General features: G+C 36.8%; 1 protein-coding gene across 20 annotated transcripts in view; it reads left to right on the forward strand.

Moving 5' to 3' along the window:
* LOC126975374 (uncharacterized) overlaps positions 1 to 5536 on the forward strand; it is a 59539-nt gene extending 54003 nt beyond the window's left edge. For all 20 annotated transcript variants that reach the window (XM_050823219.1, XM_050823220.1, XM_050823221.1 and 17 more), the window contains one exon: positions 563 to 5536. In XM_050823219.1, coding sequence (XP_050679176.1) covers positions 563 to 3598 — 3036 coding nt within the window. In that variant the 3' untranslated portion in view covers positions 3599 to 5536. The remainder of the gene's footprint in view (positions 1 to 562) is intronic.
* The last annotated feature ends 9290 nt before the right edge of the window (positions 5537 to 14826 follow it).

Genomic DNA, 14826 nt, shown 5'->3' on the forward strand with positions numbered 1-14826 from the left:
GAAGAAATTTATTACAACGGGATTTTTGGGGTCTCTATACCGATCTTGTTATGTCTCACATCTTGGAAAACACATTTTCTGTTAATCCTCAGTAGGTAAATGCATCACCAAATGCTCTTTCTAACTCACATTTATCTAATAAGCGCAATAATTTTTTCTTTCTAATTCAGACACACAATTTTTAAAATATTGCCACAATAATACACAACTATGAATTTTATAAGTTTATTTTTAAACTTCAAGATGGATTCGACTAAACTAACTAAACACAACTGCCACTATCTAATTTGAGCTGAATTGTGCTACACATTAGGCTAAGTTCATATGACTTGAACTATACTACAAGTACAAAATCCGCGCGAGTTGAGTCGGACGACGCATAGATTCGAGCACTGTTAATGCGTCACTGCCGCGCGAACATATCCCTTGATGTGTATGCTCCTACCGCGCAGCGACGCGCGGCTTCTCGTGGTCAAATGAACTTAGCCTTATGCACGACATGTGTCGTCACTCTAAACAATGTAATTATATTAGTTAATTGATCCAAGCATAACATCAACAGGTACTTAGTATTATCCAAGAGGTGAACACATTCAAGAAGTTAATCGATAAGAAGAAACAATTGTACTTCTTCTCGATGACGAACGGCACGCTGTCATTGCTCTTGAAGACGGAGGACGTGGAGGCTGGCCACGCAGACGTGAGCCTGCCACCGTCCCTTGCGCCGACTACTGTGACGACTGCGCAGAATGTGGCTGCGACGACCTCTTCGGACGCTTGGAACAATACCTCCACTGCACAGGCTGACCTTGAAATCATTCCTAATATGAAATTCAGAATTATTCCACTTAGCCCTAATTATGACTTTAAAACAAACCCAACGGAAAATAATGTTTTGGGCACGTGTATTAATGCTAATGTTGAGCAAATTAACGAACCACTGCAAAATATTCAGCAACAACGACAACAACAGAAAATTGAACCGCGGCAAGAACAAAAACAACAACCACAACAACAGAATATTGAACCGAGGCAACCACATCCACAACAACAGAAAATTGAACCGCGGCAACAACAACCACTACAACAGAAAGTTGAACCGCAGCAACAACAACAGCAACTACAACAACTGAAAATTGAACCGCGTCAACAACAACCACTACAACAGAAAGTTGAACCGCAGCAACAACAACAGCAACTACAACAACTGAAAATTGAACCGCGGCAACAACAACAGAAAATTGACTTGTGTCAAGAACAAAAACAACCAGAACAACAAAAATTGGTACCGCACCAAGTACAAAAACAAAAACCACAACAACAGAAAATTGAGCCGTGGCAAGAACTTCATACAAATGAAGCGCGGCAGCAACAACAACAACGCCCACTGGTAATTGTATCGACGCATCAACAATTACAACAACAGAAAATTGAACCGCGGCAACATCGACAGCAACTACAACAACATAAAAATGAATCGCAGAAACAACAACCACAACAACAGATAATTGAACCGCGGCAGCAACAACAACAACCACAACAGAAAAATGTTCTGCGGATACAACAACAACAACCACAACAAGAGAATATTGAACTGACGCAACAACAACAAAAAACACAAGAACAGAAAATTGAATTGCAGCAACAACACACACAACAGCAGAAAATTGAACCGGTACAGCAACAACAACAACCACAACAGAAAACTGTACTGCGGATACAACAACAACAACCACATCAACAGAATATTGAACCGAAACAACAATACCAGCAAATACAACAACATAAAATGAAACTGCAACAACAAGCACCACAACAGCAGAAAATTGAACCGTTACAGCAACAACAACAACCACAACAGAAAATTGTACTGCGGATACAACAAAAACATCCACAACAACAGAATATTGAACCGAAGCAACAACACCAGCAACTACAACAACATAAAATTGAACTGCAACAACAACCACCACATCAGCAGAAAATTGAACCGAAGCAACAACACCAGCAAATACAACAACAGAAAATTGAACCGCAGCAACAACAACCACAACAGCACAAAATCGAACCGGGGCAGCAACAACAACAAAGACAACAGAAAATTGTACCAAGGCTTCAACAACAACCACAACAGAAAATTGTACTGCGGATACTACAACAACCACATAAACAGAATATTGAACCGAAGCAACAACAACAGCAAATACAAGAACGCCAAATTGAACCGCATCAACAACAACCACAACAGCAGAAAATTGAACCGCGGCATCAACAACAACAACCACAGTTAATGAAAATTGAGCCGCAACAACAATTTCAGAAAATTGAACCGCGGCTTCAACGACCACAGATAATTGTACCGGGACATCATCAACAACAACCACAGCAGAAAATGGTATCGCGGCAACATCAACTACCACCACAACAACAGAAAATTGAACCGCGGCAGCAGCAACATCAACCACAACAGAAAATTGCACCGCGGCAACAACAACAATCACAACAACAGATAATTGAACCGCGGCGACAACAACAACAACCACAACAACAGAAAATTGATCCACGGCAGCAACAACAACAACAAAAACCACAACAACAGGTAATTGAACCGCGGCAACAACAACAACAACCACAACAACAGAAAATTGATCCACGGCTGCAGCAACAACAACAACAACCACAACAACTGAAAATTGATCCACGGCAGCAGCAACAGCAACAACAACCACAACAACTGAAAATTGAACAGCGGCAACAACAACATCAACCACAAAAGAAAATTGCACCGCGGCAACAACATCAACTACAACTACAGATAATTGAACCGCGGCAACATCAACTACCACCACAACAACAAAAAATTGAACCGCGGCAGCAACAACATCAACCACAACAGAAAATTGCACCGCGGCAACAAGAACAACCACAACAACAGATAATTGAACCGTGGCAACAACATCAACAACAACAGAAAATTGAACAGCGGCAACAACAAAAGCAACCAGAACAACAGAAAGTTGAACCGCGACAACAAGAACAACAACGGAGGCCACTACCAGCACTGAGACAACTACAACCTCTGAGACAGCTACGACCACAGAAGCAGCTACAATCACTGAGGCAGATACGACGGCAGAGGCAGCTACAACAAAATACGTCTGGCGTAGTGGGGCTGTCGTATAAGGTGCAGAGTGGTGACCGCGGAGGCGAGGGCATGCCCAGCGTGTTGCGGAACATCCTACACTGTACGGAGGAGCAACAGAAGGGATCGTCGCCGCCCTGGGTCAAGCACGCTCAGAACATGCCGCACACAATCAACGTGCAGCAGGCGGCTGCACCCGCGCCGCACCCGCTCGCCTCCGTGCAGATCTCCAACGTGCAGCACGTGGCCAGCATGGACGCGTTGCCACCGACGCCCGCGCAGCCCGGCCTGCTCATCACGCAGCAGAACCTGGCGGAGCTGCTCCAAAAGGTGCAGTACACGCCCGCCAACGTGTTGCTCACCCAGACCACCATCACCCAGCTGCTGGTGGGCGAGACGCCCGCGACCCACCCCACTGTCGTCCAAGTACAACAAAACTACGGGCACTATCCATAGCTGACTCCGATATACACTGACACTCCGTATATTATTACTAATATCCGGACGACCAAGCCCTGCTCGAATTTTTAAGAACCTTGAACAAAAAAAAAACTAATAGTACATCTGGATTCGAACCGGGGTCTGCTGCTTTCCAGATCACATAATGTCCCATCTGAGCTATAGTCTTGTATATATTGGCGAAATTTACCTTTGTATTCTGATTTTAGCAGTTTCTCATTAAAACAGGGATAAAACTTCATTTTTTAAAATGGAAACTAGGTAGCTAAATCGATTTCTCGCCCCTGAAACTACCTGTACACAAAATTTAATTAAAATTCCTGGAGCCGTTTCCGAGTGTCAGATTATATACAAGATATACAAGAATTGCTCCTTTAAAGATATAAGATATTGTTACTGAATGAAATAAATAAAATATTAACTTTGACAAACTACTCGGAAGATAAAAATGAGTCACATTTTTATCTTCTTCTTCTTCTTCCTCGACTCTATTCTTGCTTCTTCTTAAATTTTGCTATTTTAATTTGTTGCGATGTGTATCGTTATATTATGTATTTTAAATGTAATAAAGTAATGTTAATAACTTTACATTTTTAGGTTTTAGAAGTTTTATTGAGATATTTTTTTCACTGTTATTTTAAACAGCAATAGTTTATTAAAACAGTTGAATCAACTTTATTTTGTGTTGCCCAACAGAGTAAATTCATCTGGCAGAACGACCACCTTGCTTTACTTTGAATCAAATTTCCTATCAATTTAAATCTATGCTTTAAGACCGAATTTTAATGCAAAATGTTTATCACAATGATTTAACGCGTGACTAAAAGTTTGTCTTTCTTCTATACCAAAGATGTAAGTGTAATGAAAATTTATAAGGTATAAATAAGAAAAATCGTGTATGAATCAAAACACTGTATTAGGGTAAAAACTAAACAAGTTTAACTAAGTTAAACAGTATCTCGCGGCTAATAGCCGCGTGCGCGCGTGTCTCCAGGGAGTCTACCAACAAACAATTAAAACTTTTCAAAGATCGGGCTCTATTCCACTAACAGTCACTATATGACCTCGATAGGTTACCTTTCTCCCTGGCAAATACACATATTATGTCATGAATTTACCGAAGATGGAATGCCGTAGACGGTCGAACACCTGTGTCTGCAGTACTTTTAGTTATCTTCGTCCCATATTGGAACACACTTGCTCTCGTGACCGCAAACTCGCAAGTTCGTACCCTAGTCTTTGACCGTTGTAGAACCGACATTAAATGTATTCTTCAAAATTATCTTACCTTTAATCGCACAACACATTGTTATATTTGTTTAGGATACACTTGTTTTATATGGCATCAACCCTAACATAACCCACCAAATATTTAGACATGGCTTGTTTAGTGAGATGAGAAATTTAGTTAACTATTGTTATTTATTTGAAAATTCAAACATTAAATAACTCTTATGGTCTCGTGATACGAAAATAAGTTTTTTTTACTAATCATGTCTGTGAAACAAGTTCGCTGCAGTACTTGTCATAATAATCAACTTGTTTCAAATGAATGTTATATTCTGTCTCAACAGTTCTACAATAGCATTTGTAAATATTATGTAGTACCCATTCGTGTTGTATGTAGGTACCTAGGTGTAACGTATAAAACTCCTCTGCAAAAGGTATATTCTGTAGTGCAAAGAACCATGTGAGTGAATGATATGGCTGTTCTTGTGAAATATTCTTATTATTTCTCGTTATTTATAAATTTTCGATTAGGTACATTGTGCAACTGTTGATGTAATTTGTTTCATTTTAAACACGGTTAATGAATCTATATAAAAGATTAGGTACTTTAAGTATTGTGATTACTTTTATCGTGTATTGTTAAAATAATAAGTTAAAATAAGGATAAATTTGTGTGTACTATCAGATATTAAATAATTATAACAATGTTTGTGTTTTAGTTAAACATTGATCATTCATATTGTGTAAAATTAAAGGTAATTAAGGTTAAACTATGAAAGGAGTGCAGAAAAATGCAAAAATTTATTTGGTAAAATATATTTATTTAAGGCGACACTAGATGGCAGCGACCTTGATCGATAGGAGTTCATTTAGCGGCCGCCCGCCCGCCATATTCTATGAAACAACATAGAAGATATTTTTTTTTAAATTGTAGTGTTTCTATCTTTACCTTTATTTTAAATCATTTTGATATTTATCAAGTATTTGCCATAAAACCATTTGTAATAAAGGTTTTTACTTTTTCTTAGTTTCATAGTAATTTTAGAGCAGCACAGTATGTATCTTTTTTATGTGATCGACAGTAAATCTGAAGAAATATTCGTGTTTAACACCGTACAATTTTTGCGTAACATTTTAATTACTCTCAATTTTTTAATGTGCATATGTGATTATGTGACGACTTCAATGTGATAGTGTTTTTCCTTCTTTTGGCAATAAATGTGATAGTGGCATCCTCAAATGTCATAGTGATGTGTTAATCATAGATTAAAAACCAAGTTTTTTTTTCTGTTGAGCTTTTGGCTCGGTTTTCTTTAAGCCTCTAAAACTAAATCAAAGACATTACGTGCAACAGACTATAAAAAACGAAGTGAAAAGAAAATTGCAAAACTTGTGGAATCTAAAGTATGTGCTTTGAGCATTATCACTATCAGTCTTGGTATTACAACGGAGAATTTTCACAAGGAGTCAAAGCATAGTAAAACTAATTGGAATTGTAAAATTGCCAAAAAGAAGGGAGATAACACTAATACCCCAATACGACAAGATAATCCTCCGAGACCTGTAGTTTCACCTTCGGCACTGAGCGGCGTGAGTGACACTTTACTAGACGAGCTGAAATTATATTTTGAGACCAAACTGCAAGAAGCTTCTACAACTATCCTAACTCAAGAACGACAACAAATTAAATCGGAAAACAGCAAACACATTTCATGAGGAGTTTGAGCAGCTGAAAGAAAGTTTAAATTACATTTCATCACAGGATTTAAATAAAAAAGTCAGTGAGAACAACAGTCCAGATCTTGCAACTTAGAAATTCAATGTGTTCCTGATTCGGAGAATCTCCTGTCAACCATCAAACCACTCGGAAACATGATTCTAGATGACGAGATAGTTGACTTCCACAGAATCCAGAAAGTAAACCAATAGTCTAGTAGACCGCGATCCTTAATAGTAAAGTTTATAAGCTCGCACACGAGACGAATTGTTAGTAGCTGTAGTCAATTGAAAATACTCTAAAGAAAAGTTGCACTCGACACTTAGGAATTGGCGGTAAGTGGTAACAGATAGTCCATATACGTTACAAAGCACCTATCGCCCATTAATAAAAAACCGCTCGAATTGCCACCAAAGAAAAAAATACGAGTTTTTGTGGATCCGTAACGGAAAAAAAAATATTTGCTCGAAAAAACGCTGTATCGAAATCGTTTATTATTGAGTGCGAGAAAATACTAAAAAAGCTGTAATCGTGGTTGGAGTTGTTTCTCTGATTCTTTTCATTTTTTCAGATTTTTTATTTATTGATTTGTATATTTCCAAAATTCTATATATTTATTATCAGAATGTTAGAGGCTTGAAAACCAAATGAGAGAAATTCCGCTTAAACGCATTACAACATGATTATGACCTAATAGTTTTGACTGAAACCTGGCTAAATGATACAGTTTTTGACCATGAGTTTCTGATCTTAGGTACAACATTTTTAGAAAAGACCGTTGCTCAATAATCTCATCCAAGAGAAAACAGGATGGTGGAGATGTATGTATCGCAGTACACAAAAAGGTTAGATGCAATACGAGGGCGGCACTGAAAATTTCGGGAATCAAGGAAGTGACACAACATTACTATTTCAAAATGTATTTATTGCTTTTCGAAGTATTCTCCGCGATATTTGACACATTTTTCCATACGATGGAACCAATCATTGAAGCAACCATTCCATTCGGAAGGGGTCTCCAAAATGGCCGTTTTATAGGCGTCCATAGCTTCTTCAGGTGATGAAAATCTCTGACCATACAATAGAAATCATTAGGGCTTAGGTTGGGGCTGTACGGCGGATGGTCTACTTATTCTATGTTTTCTTGCTCAAAACACTTTTGTTCTGTGAGCGGTGTGAGAACTCGCATTGTCGTGATGGAGGATGATGCGGCGGTTGCAGTTCTATTTACGTAGTTCAGAAACAACCTGTGGCAAACAAATGCTAGCATACCATTCTGCATTAACCGTTCTTTGTCCCTCAAGAGGAATAGTCGCAACATGGCCGGTTTTGGAGACAAACGTGGCCACCATCTTTTTTGCAACATTCCGTGAACGAATAATTTTTGTTGGCTTTAACTCATTTTCGAACACCCAAACTCGTGACTGGTTTTTGTTTCGGGTTCGTACGCGTATATCCAGGATTCATCACCTGATACGATGTTGTATACAGCATCCTGCGTGGAATCTTTCGAGAGTTCTGACGCACCAAGTAATGGGAGGCGCTTTTTGCTCTTTACAGAGCAAATGAAGTATCCATCGGGAAAACAATTTTTTTACACCTAATTGTTCATGCAAGATTATTTGTATTTGACTCATGCCAATATCTAAAGTTGCCTGAATTTCGCGGTATGTCACATGTCGATCTTCCTCAATCAGCTTACGCACAGCATCAACGTTTTCTTTGGTGACTGCAGTTTTTGGACGACCTTGACGGGGATCATCACTGAGCTTGACACGTCCACGTTGAAATTCAGCAAACCAGCGATAAATTGTGGTTTTGGATGGGGCTGCATCACCAAATGCAGAAATCATCCGGTCAATACACTGTTTTTGTGTTAAACTACTTCGAAAGTCATAATAAATCATCTCTCTAGAATTTTCTCAAGTCAATTCCATTTTCTCAACGACTAAACAAGTTTGAAAAGACCTTGTGACAAGACCGAGATCTTCTTTTTTTAAATAAATAAATGGTATTCGATTTTTAAAACCAAGGAGTTTTCAATTAAAAGGATTTTAATATGATATGAATATGAACAGTGGAAATATTCCATTCCCGATACTTTTAGTGCAGCCCTCGTACAACAGCCATCATGGGGATCCGAGTGTGAGGATCTGTGGTTGACTATCCGCTATACTAGAAAATCTAAGCAGCTCAGGGTCAACATATGTGTAGCATACTTACTATCACCCGTAAAAATTGAATATTTAGAATTACTTCTGAAAAATATGACAAATGTACTCTGTAGTAAAATAAAACAAACATCAACTATAATTTTAGGGGATTTTAATATGAAGAACATCAAGTGGGAATTCAATTCAACAAATTCTTCCTGCGTAGCACTTAAGTGGATCTGTGGTAATATAGAAAATACCTTCATGGACGATATAACTTTAAATAACCTAAGCCAGTGTAACATGGTAAGAAATACAGCAGATAGAACCTAGTACTAACGGATACACCCGAGTCAGTTAAGGTAAGTGAATGTCAGAACCCACTGATACATTTAGACAATCACAATGTTGTTGAATTTGTGACACCTAAAGGCTCAACTTTCCTAAAGAGTGTCCAAAGTCGCACCCTAAACTTCAATAAATCTGACTTTACTAAAATAAATGAGGACCTGTCGCGGTTTTAATGGTCGAATCATACCCTACTTGGTTAAGCAGCTCTTTAATTAAGTGTTCCAAAGAAAAACTTTAATTTCATAGAAGATAATATAGGCTATACCAAAATCCTAGACACAAAGAGACTTTTGAAATCTTGAGAATTAGATATGAAAAATGTTAAGAGAACGTTATTTCACGTTTGAAAAAAAGGCTGCCATAACTATGAAAATAAAACCCCAAACCCATATAGTCTTTTGTAAATATTTCAAAACGCAACAGTGGCGCTATACCACACCATAACTTTACCAGTGGGAGGCTCCTTTGCACAGGACGCCGGCTAGATTATGGGTAGCACAACGGTGTCTATTTCTGCCGTGAAGCAGTAACGTGTAAGCATTATTGTGTTTTGGTCTGAAGGGCGCCGTAGCTAGTGAAATTACTGGGCATATGAGACTTACCAACTTATGTCTCAAGGTGACGAGCGCAGTTGTAGTCCCATTCAGAATTTTTGGGGTTTTTCAAGAATCCTGAGCGGCACTGCATTGTATAGGCAGGGTGTACCAATTACCATCAGCTGAACGTCCTGCTTGTCTTGTCCCTTATTTGCATTTAAAAAAAACACCAAGTTCTCCTAGGCTAGTTATATATTATATAAATATAAAATTTCCGTTAGAACGTTGCTCCTCAGTAGGTGAAATTTCATTAAGTGAATCTGAGATTTTTACAAACTTTATAAAACTTAACCAATATAAAGGTATGGGCATGGATGGAGTTCTCAATATTGTATTAAATAAATGTGCTGAAAATTTATCTGTTCCTTTGTGCAGGTTGTATAATAAATCTATAAGGTGTGTTCCCCTCAATATTCAAAACGGCGTGCGTGACACAAAAATGGAAAGAGAAATGGCATCTCAAATTATCGTCCAATATCCATCCTAACTACCAGCTCTTGGGAAAGTTTTTCAATCGATGGTACACCAGAAAATGTATTGGCACATTAAACAGTATATACACCCACAGCAGCATGGTTTCTGGCCAAAAAAATCGACTACAACGAATTTTATTGGATTTATTGAGGAGGTCGCGAAAAGTATTGATGAAGGTAAAGACCTGCATGTTATATATACCGGTTTTAGTAAATCTTTAGATCTCATTAACCATGACTTATTACTGCGGAAGATTTTGGCAATCGATATTCATGGTTCATTATTCAGGTGGTGCGAATCATATCTCAAACATAAAACTCAAATCGTTAAAATCCAAGGTTATGTATCTAGAGCACAGTCAATACCCATGGGGGTACCTCAAGGATCTCACGTGGGTCCACTATTCTGACTTAAAATATGATTTTAAAATGTAAACTGACGATTTAAAATTGTACAAGAAAATACAGCAGGTTGATGACAACATAATATTACAGGAGAAACTGAACAAAGTAAACAACTGGTGCAGGCTTAACAAAATATTGTTGAATAAAAATAAGTGCTATTGCATATCTTCTCAAACAAGAAAAAATCTTCCTCTATGAATTACTACTTGCGGGATCACAGACTAAAGGAAGCTCAGAGCATAAGAGACTTAGGAGTAATAGTTGATAGGTCATTAACTTTCAGAGAACATTTTAAAAGCATTATTAAAAGATCTTCCAACCTTTCCGGTTTTATCTCCAGGCTTATTAAGCTTTTTAAAGACGTGCAGCTCTTAACCACAATATTTTCAAGCATCATCGGAAGTATATTAGAGTACAATAGTTGTATATGGTCTCCAAAGTAATTGGTTCACTCTGCAAGATTGGAAAATATTCAAAAGAATTTCTTGTACCAGCTATCTTTTGCAAATAATAAATGTAGAAGTTTACCAAAGTATGAAAACAGATTAGTATATTTTAAAGTGGAATCGCTAAGCACTCCTCGTAAAATCTTGGATTTAATATACTTATTAAAACTAATGCGTTGCTTCGTGGATTGCCCTGAACTGCTGGCGCTTGTGCCGATACATGTTCCACGCGACAGCTGCCGGCTCATGAACCGGAAGACCTTTCATTTACCGTATCGTCGAACTAACGTTGGTAGAAACTCGCCCATTTCTTTTCTCATTATAACTCTATTTCTCATAAAAAGGATATTTTCTATGGGCCTCTCTCCTCAGCTAAAGCCAAAATTAAGGCTATAATATGAATTAATAAACATAATGAATGTTACCTTATCTACTTATATACTTGTATAAATGTCAACTAAAACTAAAAAAGTAGCTTCTGTTTATTTGAGTGTGGTGCCCACCGTTTATAGGGAAGTCTCTGTATTTACTGTATATTGTATTGCCTTAACGTATGTATTGTATGTCCCAATTGGTGGTCAAAATAAAAAAATATTGAATAGCCTGAGGGCGGTCGCTCGATTCCCAATCTGTGGTATCATTATGAAAGTAATTTATGTTATAGTAACCTTTACCTCACAAACGTTTCTGGGATCTTGTTGTTAAAGCATATACAACACCCCACAAGACACACGATGTCAGATAGAGTATCGGTTACTTTGTCATATATAACCTGGTTTCTTTTTAGTTTAAATATGAGTGAAGTCATCGCAGTCATCCGCAAACAATACAAACTATATTTTTTCCTATAAGGTTAGGAAGATTATTTATGTACATAAGGAAGAGGAATGGTCCAGGAATAGAACCTTGTGGTATACTCATACTGAGAGGAGTCCCAAGAGATCTCCTGCCATTTACGTCTTCCTTCTGAATTCTATTGTTTAAATATGAAATCAGAAGATCGAGCGCAGTTCCTTTAGTGCCATAGTGACGTAGCTTCATGAAGCTACGTTGAATGTTGAAGACAATCAAAGGCCTTAGATAAATCACAGAATATACCAAGTGCATTCTGTCATTCCTCCCTGGCATCAAAAATATTTTTCAGGACGACAGTTAGTCGGGTCAGGAGTGCATCCCGACTTAAATATTAGTGTTATTGTACTATATCTCAGAAAGTAAGGAAATACGCCATGTTTAATACTTTTTTTAAAAAACTATTGCAAGATATAGTGCTGTTTCATCAATTATTGAACTTATAGTTTTGACAGAAGTTCCCCATATATCAGCAGTTTTTTTCATGTCAAGATTTAAAGATTTCAATTATTTCTGCAGGGCTTACAAAAATCAAACTGAAAATTTGTTTACACTCTAACATTTCTCAGAAAAAGTGACTCAGCAACGCTGGTGGAGGAGACATGAGTGTTTATGATTGAAACTGGAATGTCAGAAAAGTATTTCTCAAAAGCAGAAGCAACTTCCTTTAATAAAAGAAAAATCAAAACGCTTCAGATTATATGTTACAGAAAAAAGAGCATTTTATATTCAATGTTTTCAAAAATCTTGAGATCCCCTGACTTATTTATTCTACTGAACTCCGCTCAATGGCGGATTCCTATCAGCAGCTGAGCGGCGACTGAAAACGAATAAGGCGGGGCCTCTCGCACCGTTGTACGCCACTGTCGATCGGCGGCATCGGTCAAAGACCGATCGCGGAAATAAGAATAATTGCTTTACAAATTAATCACTATATACTCTCACTTCACCAGTATATATATTCTTTGCACTTCACCCAACTACCCAAACATCATGAAATCAATTGCATGATTTTTGGTGTTGCTAGTTTGTTAGTTAGTGATAATTTATGTGCGTCATGTATTTTAACATGCTCATGTGCCTACGGTTCAATAATTGTAACTACGCCGCAGCTCATACGCTTTAGGAACAAAGTTATGTACTCCGCTTGATTTGGACGCATGATTAAAAACACTAATTCAAAAATATTTTGTTTAATTTATCTTAGCTTATTATGATAACCTTACCGAAATACGTAGCAAGTTTGCCTGCTCTTAAGAACCTTATTCCCTGTAACTAGTTACTCATGTGGTTTGGAGTTACCATCTCGCAATGCTCTCCAGCACCTGCACAACAGCCATGCAGCGCTCTGACTCAGGCCGGCTCCGGTTTTTTGTTATGGAAGAGGAGGACAAACTAACGAACGGGTTATCTGGTGTTAGATGATCACCGTCGCCCACATTATCTTACAACACCAGAGGAGGAGGGTTCGAATCCCGCATCGTTCATAAAATTTTGTTTTTCAAATTTTATTTGTGTATTAATCCTAGACGTGAGGGTTATCACTTTAAAAACATAACATATTGTTTAGATTTACAAGAGCGACATCTCAAGACAATTTACCATTATGCAAATATTGGGGTTGAGCAGGTTATCAACTGTAAAGTAGAAACGAAAAAAGAACCTGATAATAGGTTCTTGATCTGTTATATTCCTATTTATTAATGATAGAGTTATGTGTTTCCGGGACTCCACCATTTCATTTAACTGTTTATTATTTTCATTTTATATTCTGTATATAAAATTTATTATAACCACTCATTTTAAAATTTTCACTCACTAAATAAAATAATTGAGAATAAGAAATTTAAGGTTAGATTATTATTAATACATATCAATCAAACAAAGTTGTTATTGAAAATTAACGATTATGGCTGTGTGGGCTCGAGCACTTTGCCTGTCCTAATAATGGACAAAAATAAATTCACAAATGTCGCAAACGTCATAAAACTCTTAAAAACTTTTATTTATTAGTTATAACAAGAGTAGTAAGATAAATAAACAAAATACAAATACACTTGGAAATTTTCATAAAATATTACTGAGGAATTTGAAACAATTTTTATAAATACATTTTAAATCATTAAATTATAACGGATAAAAATTGCTTCACTTGATTTTCTTATTTTAAAGTAATGAGCGTTACTTCCGTCAGAAAAAAGTTTATTTTTACTCCAAAATTGATAAATACGATGCCATGTGTTGAGATCAGAAACCTGATAATGTCGGTACTTGTCGATCACTTTCACAATTTACAGACTTTCCTGTATCTTCTGAAAGTGAAATGATTTAATGAGATATTAAATATTCAAATTAAATCTGAATCCGTCGGCGATCTCTTACAGAATGTAATTACTATACTGAATGCAGTTTAGTGCTTATTGATTGAGTTGTTATTGGAGAAGAATTGTATGGTGTCTGCTCGTCGAAATTTAAATTCAAATTCTATTTCATTTATTTTGTTACAAAATTAAGCACGCATTCGAGATGATATGCTTCTTAAACTCTCCCAGCATTCTTCGTTTGCGCTGTTTCTAATAAAATATACAATATTTTAATATCAAATATAGAAATTTGGAATTTGACTTTTTTTTTTCGAGTAGGCATTACTTATTGTGAATTGTAAGGGGACACATTGTCCACATATCAGTGATTATTGTAATTCTAATTGGATATTTTAAAATACAGATGTAACAGTTTTATTAAGTGCGTTTAAATTACTAACCCCTTCTACACTAACTCAAATGTTTATAATGTCTCCTATGGATAGAACATATAAATCTAAATAAATAAATAACTTAGTATTTGTTTATCCACTCCTTACAAGAGTATTTATTGGTATTTAATTCTCAACTTTTCAGCAAAAATAAAAAAAGTCATACGTCCTAATACACACACAATATATATTATATCCTAAATGCCACAAGAATGAAGTCAAGGACAAAAGCTGTTATAGTATAAAT

Source organism: Leptidea sinapis, chromosome 35 (genome assembly GCF_905404315.1).
Source record: "Leptidea sinapis chromosome 35, ilLepSina1.1, whole genome shotgun sequence".
NCBI classification, from domain to species: domain Eukaryota; kingdom Metazoa; phylum Arthropoda; class Insecta; order Lepidoptera; family Pieridae; genus Leptidea; species Leptidea sinapis.